General features: G+C 39.6%; 1 protein-coding gene across 1 annotated transcript in view; it reads right to left on the reverse strand.

Moving 5' to 3' along the window:
- Positions 1–12241, reverse strand: part of LOC147663694 (contactin-associated protein-like 2) — a 542132-nt gene that overhangs the window by 84761 nt on the left and 445130 nt on the right. The window contains exon 6 of the mRNA XM_086950260.1: positions 11494–11637. Within this exon, the coding sequence (XP_086806386.1) occupies positions 11494–11637 (144 nt within the window). The remainder of the gene's footprint in view (positions 1–11493; positions 11638–12241) is intronic.

Genomic DNA, 12241 nt, shown 5'->3' on the forward strand with positions numbered 1-12241 from the left:
AAAATTAAAAAAAATAAAAGTGTATGTGATACCTTACAATGTGGCCCTGTTTTGTAATTTTATCACTCAAGTGAATTCCTTCGATGACCTTCTCTAACAAATCATATGAAGCAATATGGAAGATGGTATTCAACATTCAATTGACAGTATCTATAATATAAATAACATTCAAGGACAGATCATGTGACCATGTGGGAGATGATATTTAGCAGCCAACCAACCTAAGTAACTCGGATGCGGTAATCACCAGTACAACAGTTGTAGCAAATAATAATATAGGTCTCAATCAATTGTATACAATGTATTCAGAAATATAATCTGAGCAGTCAATCAGTTATAAGTAGCATTGGAATTCCATCCTGTTATTCATTCAGTTTGGTTTGAGTGAGTCAAGATGTTTAATCCAAAAATTCTCAAGTAACCGCAACTTGTGACACCCCAAACATCATTTACCTACTGAAGTGTACATGTGGAAAAGTGTATGTTGGCAATACCGAAAGGAAGGTCAAAGTCAGCATTAATGAACATAAGAGTAATATAGGAACTAAATAGCAAAAATCCATGATTACCTCTCATTTTTTGGAAGCCAAAGATAATATTAGTCAATTGAAATTCCTGATCCTGGAGGTTGTCTAGAAAATAGAAGGAAGGGACAACCACAATCACTTACTACAACCTGAGAATTGTTGGATTAAACACCTTGATTCACTCAAATGAATGGCAGGATGGAATTCCAATGCTACTTATAACTGATTGACTGTTCAGATTGTATTCCTGAATACACTGTATACGATTGATTGTGACCCACATTATTATTTGCTACAACTGCTGTACTGGTGATTACCGCATTCGAGTTATATTGGTTGATAGCTAAACATCAACTCACACATAGTCACATGATCTGACCTTGAATGTTATTTATATTGTAGGTACTCTCAATTGAATGTTGAATACTATCTTTCATATTGTTTCATATGATTTGTTAGAGAAGGTCATCCAAGCAACTCACTTGGATGATAACATTACAAAGCAGGGCAACATTGTAAGGTATCACATACCCTTTTATTTTTATTTTCAGGTTTCGTTAACACAGTTATTTTCACATCAGGGTACATTAGGTTTCAGTCCATATCACACGCATTTTGAACATGATTTACACAGAATAAGATGGCTGCCACCTTTCATTCACACCGATACATCTGGTGTACACAATCCATTGTAGATTTCTACTTCTGGGGACTGGAGATAAGATGAATGCTCACACATTCAATCTGTACACACGCTGAGACAAGAAACACACACCTATATCGGGGCATGCCAACTAGATCGGAGTAAGTACACTCGGAAAGCATGAAACAATGTGGATGTAATATTCCTCGTGTATTTGTAACCTTTTGTTCTGTCTTGTTCCCGGCAACTTGTCAGCGTTATGTAGATTAAATATAGAGCATCGAACATGCAGTATGCTCCCAGCATGTTTAACTCTGCTTTGTTTTAATTGCGACCTTACGATATTTATCCCACGTGCATGATTGCGCTGTCATTTTTAGTTGTAAGATTCACTTCTTTCACAGACGGGACTCCCTTTCTCCTGATTTGGGAATCACTGCCCTAATTATATATCCGTTCGTTTTCCCACCATGAGGGTTTGATCTATCTCACTTCAACTTTCATCTTTTTATAGCAGACAATAACAGAAGTACCCACATATTTTTGACAAATGTTTACCCAGCTTACTCAGGTGTTTCACCTCATTATTATGCAGAAGTCGATACATATCACAGAAATTTCCTCATTGAAGGTCATACCGCATTTTACTTTACATTACAGATTTATCGCCTGTTGAAGGGCGGTATGTCCGAAATGCATTGGGATGTGTAAAACTATCGAGAATTTAAGCCATGTCTGATATTTATGATGTTGGTACAATGCATTTTGGAGATTGTAGTCTTCTGGTTTGATGCCAGAATTTGATTCAAACAAATGAATTTGTATTTGTGAAGAAAACAATACACTCATTTATTAATTGAAGAATCTTGGATTACTGTGGTCATTCGCTAAGTCAATTAAATGCTTTTGAAACCCTACTCAGGGTCTGGTTTGTGCCTAGGAGGACACACCCCAGTCTAAGGGGGTGCCAGTTACTTTGTAAAAAGTATTTTCTCATAATTGTCCTAATCTTCTTTTGTTACAAAAATATTATAGTACTGCCTTTGAAGCCAAGCGGTCTTTCAAGTACTAAAACATCAATACATCCTCTATCTACCTAAGGTCTAGCAAGACAGATGTAGCAATTCAAGTAGTGTTGAATTCTTCATTCTCCAAAGACATTTCCATAATGCCCATTCTAACTTAATTAGTTATTTTTAGGTCTAGGGTCAAACAAGACTGTTTGATTTTACTGAAATTATATGTATTATATACTTATGGAGGATTTCAGCCAGCCCTCTTTATCCACTGGTCTGCTGTTTATGTCATTCACACTTTCACACAACTACAGGTACATCAAGAGGCAGTGAGTCAGCCCATGTCAACCACTGTCTAACTTAGAGTGATGGCATACACGTAATCACAAGGAGCACATCTACACGTAAAATCCCAGGAACTATCATAGCCATGTGTGCTTTACGAGACAAAAAAACCAAGATATATTTATCTTTTTTTTTTATCAAAGACGGCATGGCAAAAATTCACAACAAAAAATGCATTGACAATTCAAAAGGCTGGCAGCCCCTCCTGACATATCAGCTTTATAAAAGCTTGTTTTATCATAACACCTTCCTAAACTGAACGTTTGTAGAACTCAAAACTTGAACATAGTTTACTTAACTACCTTTGTATAGCAGTGCTGTTGCAATTCAAGCAATGAACTTTCTCCCTACAGGTACAACCACAGTGTTTTGTTTCTCCAGAAAGTCTGTCCTCATTAAAAAATATTATTCACCACTGTTCCCACATACCAGTCTTCCTTCATCTCATTAGGTGAAATTAGCCAAATATTTCAGTTTCCAGATAATTAATCTGAATTCACATATTTTACAGAAGACTTCAAAATGCCCGTGGGCTGCATTGTAATGTCACTGTTGTCTGATAAGAGAGTATGCTATTTTCTGCATAACAGATGATTAGGCATTTATCACTTCCAAAGTTTGAGGAAAATTACCTAGTGGAACATAAATATATTGGTATCTCAAAATCATGGAGCTGTAGAAGAAGCAGAGTTACAACACAACGCTATTTTACTCACAACCTGTCATTAATTTCCAGGAAAGCCACCTATCTTCACCGTAATATATTGTAAACAAGTGTTATTTTATAAAACATGACTCAGGGAAAAGAGGCCACGGGAAACCCCTTGAACCGTTTTGAAGTTTAAACCATCACAAGGAGTATTTTACAACGCTAAAGGTACTGGTGAAATTTACAGAACCACACTAGCTTAGTGCTTCAGTTTTTTAATGGGTTGATGTAATCTAATTGGCTACCACTGAATTATGTTTAAAAAAGATATTACATTCCTTCACTAAATCACGTAAATGACTTTTTCAACTGCTGCACAAAAATCTTGTCACAGTCTCATACAGTTTTTTGTAAATCAAGGCCAGTAAAGATCACTTCCAACTGTCTAATAACCAATCAATATTGCAATTTGAGGTCTACATGCATGACAGCTTAGAAATCCACCAATCAACATAGCTTTTCAATATATTAACAGACGTCCTATTTGGGCTCGCTATAATAGTTGTCTAAGTTTGACAACCAAATCTCTTGAATCTGGTACAGTCGTCTGGTCTCTCAGAGACAAATCTAAGTTCTGTTCATACCCCAGAGATGGAAAATGCTCCACAGAGCTTCCTGATGTGGTGTTAATCCAGCAATGCCTTGGACACATGTATGCCTTGTCGTTATGCAAGGCATTTGATAGCCACTTTTGGAAACCCTTCTTATCATTCTTTTTACATTCACAGCATTAATACATTTCTGTTGCTTCCTAATCGATCCTATTACCTATCTTGGGGCTTCTTTAATTCATTCTTATGTGCCATTCATACTTTAATGTGACTAGCCTATATACGAGCACCCATAGTTGGGCAGTATAACAGAACATGAGAGATGCCCATGCGATATGCTCATAATGCGTTCAAGTACTATTTGAACCTATAAAGATACCCTCATGCCAGGGAATCCTTCGGCAACCAATTTCTTTGGCAAATGTACCGTAATCGAACATCTACATTAAATGGGCCTAATTCAGAAAAAAATGTGTAAACATATGAGTCAACATTAATATCTCAGATTCAAAATACTCTTTGTTGTAAAAAATCCCAAACATTCCAAGTAGTGGTTTGGAATGCTGCACCAGGTGCAGATTCCTAGTCAAAATATTGAAATTGTCATGGCATTCTCCATAGGCTTGCATGTTCGCTCACACACCAAATGAACTGCTAAGGACCTCACAATAGGCATACCAATAAATAACAATGGCTGAAAAAAAGCATTCTGTTTGGCTGGTCCCGTTGGACACCTGCAAGACCAAGTGATGTGAACAGATGGCTCCGTCATAAAGAAAAATGTTGCAGCCGCCATTACAGAACTTGAGGACCCGGTCCCCTAGTCCTGAACAATCTGAAAGTAAAGGATATAAGCATATATCCTCGCCTTAAACCCCTAGCATTTCCGGGGCCACAAAATAAAAAATCAGGCAGTCACAGTCCTGTGCAAGTGTAGCAGAATTCAGTGTTGGCCAAAATGCACTTTGGGTTCCTTTTTGAAAATTGCACATGATTGGATTAGATGGTAGTATAATTTCCTGAATGCCCATTTTGCATTTAGGAAATGCTTCGTGCATGTACTTAGAAAATCGCAAATAGAAAATCCCTATTTGCAATTTCCTATTTTAGGAATCGCTAGATGTGATCTTTACTTGGTAGAAATCACATTTTGCAACCACATTTCCCCTTTTGTACACATGGAAAGCTCACTTAGTATTTTTTTAGGCCTGAAATTGCGTTTCAGTCCGTTAAGAAATGCTTAATGGCTTCGTACATATGGGCCTAAATTCCCATCACTCTGCACAAACGTATTTGAACAGGGATCGGAATTCTGAGTTGCGTTAAAAATATTAGACCCTCACAGGTTTCCCTTAATTAATTATTGTAGGTCAAACCTGCCAAAAATGTATCATGAGAAAATGCCTGGAAAAAAGTCAAAAATGCAGATTTGTGTTAAAAATAGATTCTACATGTTATGCCACATTATCCATTCCTTTTAAAAACTCCAAATAGGCGTAATATACCACACATGGTAAACACATCACCCTGGGGTAATGGTATTTACCACATGTGGTAAATACCTCACCAGAATACAACAAACACGTAATGAGTGTCTAAGCTTAAAAGGGCATTCCGTGGACGTACCGGGTGCTCCCATGTGTCTGGACAAAGCTATGCTTCTCTGGAAAGCTCTAATAGGAGCAAATCATATGGGTAAGGAGCTGCTTTTAGTCATTTCAGGTTGTCTTGGAAGTTATTTTACCAATCCAAAGCTGTAATATTGTGCATGGAATCGTAAAGTTTACCGGCTACCAAGTTTGTCATTTTTCAACTTCGCATGGATGGCACTTGCTAATCCTATGCTTAAAGACTTTCGTGCAAAAATGGCAAAAGGCTAATATTGTGTCTGGTAATTCTAAACAACTTTTGTTCTTTTTCTAGTTTGGCATGGATTACACTGTGCTAATCCAAAGCTTAAAAAACATCCTAGAAAAAAGACATTTGAGGTGAGATCATTTCGAGCAGGGTTCTACCACGAGTAGCTTAAAAGCTAGTGGTGGCTCTCCAGCTGCCTGTAAGTAGCTTTCTTGTGTTGAGCCCAACCCATTAACTTAGAAGCTTTTGCTTGGTCGAATTAATAAATGTATCCCAAAATTGAAAAGCATGTATCTGAGCCGAAAATGTGTATAACTCATAAGCTTAGTCAATGTTTGAAGACAATTGGCTGGATTTCCAAAATATTTTTAAAGCTGATACCTTAGTGGTAAATCATGAAGATTGGGGAGACTTATTACGAAAGTAATTACCTTGGTGCCATTGGCATTGCAGCTATGGCTGTCGTGTATTAACCCTGTAGATTAATTTCAAAGTTATAAAGCCATTTTTGCCTTACTGTAGCCAGTCTTGCCTGATGCATTGAGCTAATTACTGCTAGTAATCTTGCACGTGGCGGTCACTAATGTAATCTTGTCTCATGTGATTACTGTTACCTCACTAATAATATAAATTTATCTAAATGATTTTCAGTGACCACAAGTAGCTCTTATAACAGAAATGGTTGGGGACCCGTGATTTTAGAAAATTGGTGGTGTTGTAAAAAGCTTCACTTAAAGAAGCTGCTCTCCATCTAAAACTTTGGAAACTCGGAGGCGTTCCTACTTCTCTTTTGTCTAAAATAGATTTTCACTGAAAAAACACAAGATACTAACGTCTCACCACATGCAAGCAAGAGAGCATGAACACCATCATTATGAGAAAAATATGGCTACAGATAGGTCATACACTCAAAAAAAGAGAGCAAGTCTCCTTCAGAAGAACAGACCTCTACTGGACCCTAGATGGCAAATGGAAGAGGATTTAAGGGAGACGCCCATCAGTGGGAGCTCATCTACGAGCTCTAAATAGACCAACAGCACTGCTTCTCCCAGGATGCACAGCGGAGACTCATCCAGAGCAGCCCATCAGAGGGTGAGCTAATTTGCACATAAAAGAAGACAGTCCCGCGAATGTGCTTGACACTTTTATCACAATCCCTTTAAGAATAATACATTTCGAAACCTGTCGGCAGAGTGGTACTGTGACTGTGAAAGGGGAGCTGGCAGGCGTCTTCCAACCCATTTCAATGGGGTTGGAGCTTAGAACCCCGCATTGTTGTCTGAGTGCATTTCAAGCAACTGGAAGCCAAGACTGAGTCTGAATATATATATATACACACACATATATATATATATTTATATATGTCTCATGTGAGCAAGGCTCCTCGGAGCCGAAACGTCATGCGGCTGAATTTGCACTAATAAAATTCAAGCACCTAACTGATCTGTGTCCGTGCTATCCTTGCTGAGGCGAAGTCCAGCGTGCCGGGAGTGAAACGCGGCTTTTATATATATATAATGTAACATGGTAAATAGCGCTTTTGGAATCCTCCTTTTGATTGGCCCCCGCTTCATAGATCAGAGCTGAACTTTCCATTTCAGAGCCAAAGTGGATTAACAGGTTTTTTTGTCCTCATTCGCCACCAATCTCACTTCAGTTCGCACTCAAGATGTCTATACCCTCCCTCAGCAAGCTGAGAGGCGTAGGCTACTGGAAGTGGGGACCCCGCCTACTGGTACCAGAATTTACCTGGGTGCTAATGAAGAACCAGCTGAGATAACTCTTCTGCCAAGCTACCAGAGCTAGAAGACACTTGTCGTAGAACCCCCAGTAACAAACTAGGAGAATCCGACTTAGCCGGAAGAGTATTAAGGCAGCATAATCATAGGACTCAGACAGAGAAAAAAACTCAAACGGTCAACTCTGAGCCACATCTCTGTTGCAGGAGGTCCCAAAATGCTTTCTTCTTCTTACTACCTGATCTCATCAGATCAAGCTTAGAGACCGCCAAAACTGAAGTATGCCAGTCTAGAAAAGAGGGGGCAGTGGAATCTATTCATCTTATACAGATTTACCTCCTACCTAGGAGGATAGCATAAAAAAACAGTGATCTGGCAGGACACTTAACGCTGTCTACCCCCCAAAGATGATCAAAGGTAAGTCGATGATGATTGGGCACCCTAGGGTGCTTGCCAGAAAATTTCCAATGCTATCCCAGAAAGGAACAAGGGCAGGACACTCTTTAAACATGTGGATATCGGAAGCAGAAGCCAGCCCACATTTCTTCCAGCAGACTGGTGAGCCTTTAGTGATTTTAGAAAGCTTTTGTGGAGAAAAAAAGTCTCTGTGGATGGTAAACAGGTGGTTCCTTTTTAGCCAAGCCGGTTTTACTACCTCATATAGGATCTTACATGAGATCTGCCATAATATATCACAGTCTTGAGCTGGTACGAAACCACCCCACAGCTCATCAGCAAGTTTAAATTCACCGTTCACTGCTTCAGAGATGGCTTGGTACCAAAAGGAAACTTCCTTCATCCCAAAAGGGCTTAGTCACAAACTGATGTTCCAGGGAGTTGCCACATCTGATTAAGCTTCCACAAGTTTTTTGTGAGTGTGAATGGGCCCAGATTTCCAACTGGAGATATTTAAATCTGGAAAGGCCTGCTCCGACCCTATCCCTAAGATGCTCCCATGAAACAAGAGTGCCATCCGGATCAGGTCCCCCCCAGACCGCTAGTCCGACTTCCCTCAAGGATTTTGCCAACCTATCCCTCAGACACTCTGGAGCCCCAGGGGAGTCCCAGAGGGGAGCCATGCTGGAAAAATAACCCAACGCAGACAAGCCCCTTAATTTTACCCATGTTTTGGCTAAGCCCTGGAGAACCTTTAGCTTGATCTTTTTAAAAAACTTTGGATCGCCAAATTTGAACAGAAAACCCTCCACCGATAAATTGGCACCCCTCAGCATAGCTAGAAAATTCACCCTTGCACCAGTATTGACAGGAATTTTCAAGAGCATACGTGAATGTGAAAGTTGGAAGGCCCAAGTATACCGCTGGAGATCTGGTAAAGCAAGGCCTCCCTTCTCTCTTCTGCGTCTCAGTTTTTTCCATCAAATCCTTAGTGATTTATGTGCCCAAACAAATGAATTAATACCACTCTGCAGTTTGTCAATAATGGATTTTTTTAAATTGAGGGGAATGCAATTGAAGAGGAAAGTATTTTTCGGGAGTATTGACATCTCGACCAAATTAACTCTGCCACCAATGGATAAAGGGAGTAGGGCCCAGTATTTCATTAGCCTCTGGCACCTCCTTGCCACCACAGCCAGATTGGTCTCAGTGATCTTAGTGATGTCTTGGAGGATGTTTATTCCCAAATTCCTCATTTTGGAACTAGTCTGGTGCTGGTGCTGGATACCTCCCATGTTCCATACCATAATTTGCGTCTTAAAGGCGTTGATTTCGTAGCCTGACACTCAACCAAACTCCTGAGCAAGGCTGACGACAGCTGGAAATGCTATGTGTAAATTAGCTGAGGGAACTAGAATATCGTCAGCATACAAGGCTACCTTCCTCTCCCATTCCCCGTACTTAAACGGCTGAATGTTAGGATCATCCCTGAGCCACTGAGCAAATGGCTCAATGTATAAGTCGAAAAGGAGAGGGGAAAGTGGGCAGCCTTGGCTGGTCCCCCTGGAAATCTTAAGGGGGTCCGTAATATTGCAGTTAACAAAAGGTCTTGGCGTAGGGTTCAGATAAATCAGCTGAACTGTGCGACAACATTTTTCTCCCAAATTAAATTTCTTCAAGACCTCTGACAGGTAAATCCAATTCACCCTGTCGAAGGCCTTGGTAGCATCTAGAGTCATGGCTGCTAGTGGGATAGAATATGCTGTAGCCAGATCGATCGCACAGATAAAATCGTACGTAAGGTCTGAGAGATGACGACCCCTTATTAAACCCTTCTTATCCAAATGAAGAATGTTGCCTGCCCTGAGTCCTAATCTTGCTGCCAATATTGAGGAAAAGATTTTATAGTCGGCATTTAGGAGCGATATGGGCCTATAAGACCCACAGCTTGATGGAACTTTCCCTGGTTTCAAGATCAGGGCTATGATGATGAACAGGTTTTTGGAATGTTTTGAGCAAGTATGTCAAAGGGCACCACAGTTATTAAAGAAAGAAAAGATATCTGTCCTGTGGAAACTAAGACTAAGACAAAACTGTAACGACACAGTGGCACAAGGCATGCAGATGTGGATAGCTATATTCACAATATTTTAGTTTATGACAGCATAATACAACTGCATGCTCACATTTTGCTATACACAGATACTATGGAATGGGGAGTTTCAAAGCTTGCTGTTGGCCTGGATATAATGTTGAATACACAAAATGCATGTTTTTTTTTATTGGATCCACATCTAAACTCTGACCAAAAATCCAAATACGTTTTTATGTTTATAAGCTGCTTGCACCGTGAGTGCTCAGAACTGCGAGAGTGTGGAAGCCCCATAATCGGATGACTGGAACTGTCATTTGCAATTCAATAAGAGATTTAAAAAAACACATTTCATGAGCTGTAGCTGACAGAATATGTTTCAGTTGCTCTGAAGTCATTTGTATTTGGACTTTCTATTACATTTAAATGTATTTATTGATTTGACCGCAGTAGACACGAAAAACTATAAAAGCAGTTTATGCGGAAATTACAATAGACATTAACACACCTATAAAATCCACAAAGATCCGATAAAAGCAAAATAAAAAGTCGTCTAATGATGTTCTCGACATTTAATTTGTAAGTGCTTTTCTTCTGATTGTCGAGGCTGCCCGGATATGAGGCCACTGCTGCTGCACAAAATGGCCATTCGCTTACTAGTTTTTTGAGAAAGCACATTGTATAATGCAGCACGAACACCATAATACTATAAATGGGCCAGGTTTAGGCCCGATGAACAAACCTGTACCATTGCATACTTTCGAAAATAAGCCAGTCAGGTTTGTAAAGCAGGTCCCCGCAGCTCCTCCGTCGCAGGGGAGCCCCAACTCTTCACGAGGCCCTCAGTCTTTCAGGGGGCTCCCATTCATCCCAAGACCAATGAATATCTGTGAGATATGGGAGAAGCAGGGGCCCCTTATCACAACTTACAAGGGGGAGGGCATCATTTTGCTTTACACCTCTTAAGCTGCTGTCATTCTCTCTTCAGTGTAATTTTATTTTTGCCAAACTCACAAAATAAAAATATTTTTATATGAGTTCATCCTTAGGTTTGTCATTACTTCTGATGGGTTTGAGGTACTCTCTCGATAAGTGAACCAGCAAAATACTAGTGAAATACCCATGCACATTCTGTGTGCTGCAATTACTCTGCAAAGAATACACGTAATAAAGACCATGGGCCCGATTCACAGAATGAACTTAAGACTCAATCCTAAACTTACTACTATTTGCTTGGTTCAGTAATGACTTATTTATTTTGTAACACCACACTAAACTGCCAATATACGTGTCTGAATTTTATCAACTTCTTAAATAAAAAAAGTATGCAAAAAAATAGACTGATTGTCTATATTAAAGAACGTATGAACTGCTCCAACCCTTCTGAAATTTAAAGAGGATCTGAACATCAACCACTTTATAGAAAACTACAACTCCACCTGTTTGGGCTCATCACTATCAAATGTTTCACTTCATCACAAACAATCTTGAATTTTATCTTAGAGCTCATCCACTTGTTAAGAGCTCTTTTGCTCCCTAGCTACGGTTCTGCTCTACAAATACTAATTTATGGACACATGCATTCATCAGTAAATAAAAATAGAAATACAGTCCTTACCCCATTAAATGTGTCTAACTTCCTTCTTCTTGCAAGATCGGTGATGTTAACACCATTGTAGTTTATACTCTCCATGCATCCTTTGAAGTTCTTTCTGATGTGTGAACCTGGCTTTCCGGAAAATGGCAGACCTCCAAATGTAAGCTTAAAGGACAAACGAGAAGAGCAGTAAAGTAAACACGTTTCCTTCATAGACCTACTCATATTGTTTCTATTTTTTTTAATGTATACACACATAGAGATTGCAAAAAAATGGGTTACTGATTGATGGGGGTGTGAGCCCTGGTCAACAGCAATCACAATCCTTGGCAAGGTAAGGCACAAGCAAACCCCAAATAAACCTGTGCTCAACCACCTGCTAAATTGACACAGAAAAGTCAGGTTGAGCGCAGAGGCACTGTGTGAAGTATTTATGCAACACTTCGAACAGAAAAATAGTGAAAACACCACTAGGAGGCATACACAAAGCCCAACTGTAACCCACACCCAGTCATACGACGGACGCATTGACAGGCTGCAGACACCAAATGGCTGAGGCACGGAAACAATTTAAAATCTGACGTCCCCATAAGTTAGGATTTTAAATCGTGATTCTAGAGACACTAAACATGAACTGGTGATCTCTTCCTATTAGAATGTAATAAGGCAACTCCAATGTTATCCTATGGGAGGGAGAGGCCTTCCACTAGTGAAAAACAAATGTAAGAGTTTTTAACTACCAGGACATGTAAATCTTAAACCTACATGT

This window comes from Lissotriton vulgaris, unplaced genomic scaffold (genome assembly GCF_964263255.1).
Source record: "Lissotriton vulgaris unplaced genomic scaffold, aLisVul1.2 SCAFFOLD_1006, whole genome shotgun sequence".
NCBI lineage: Eukaryota > Metazoa > Chordata > Amphibia > Caudata > Salamandridae > Lissotriton > Lissotriton vulgaris.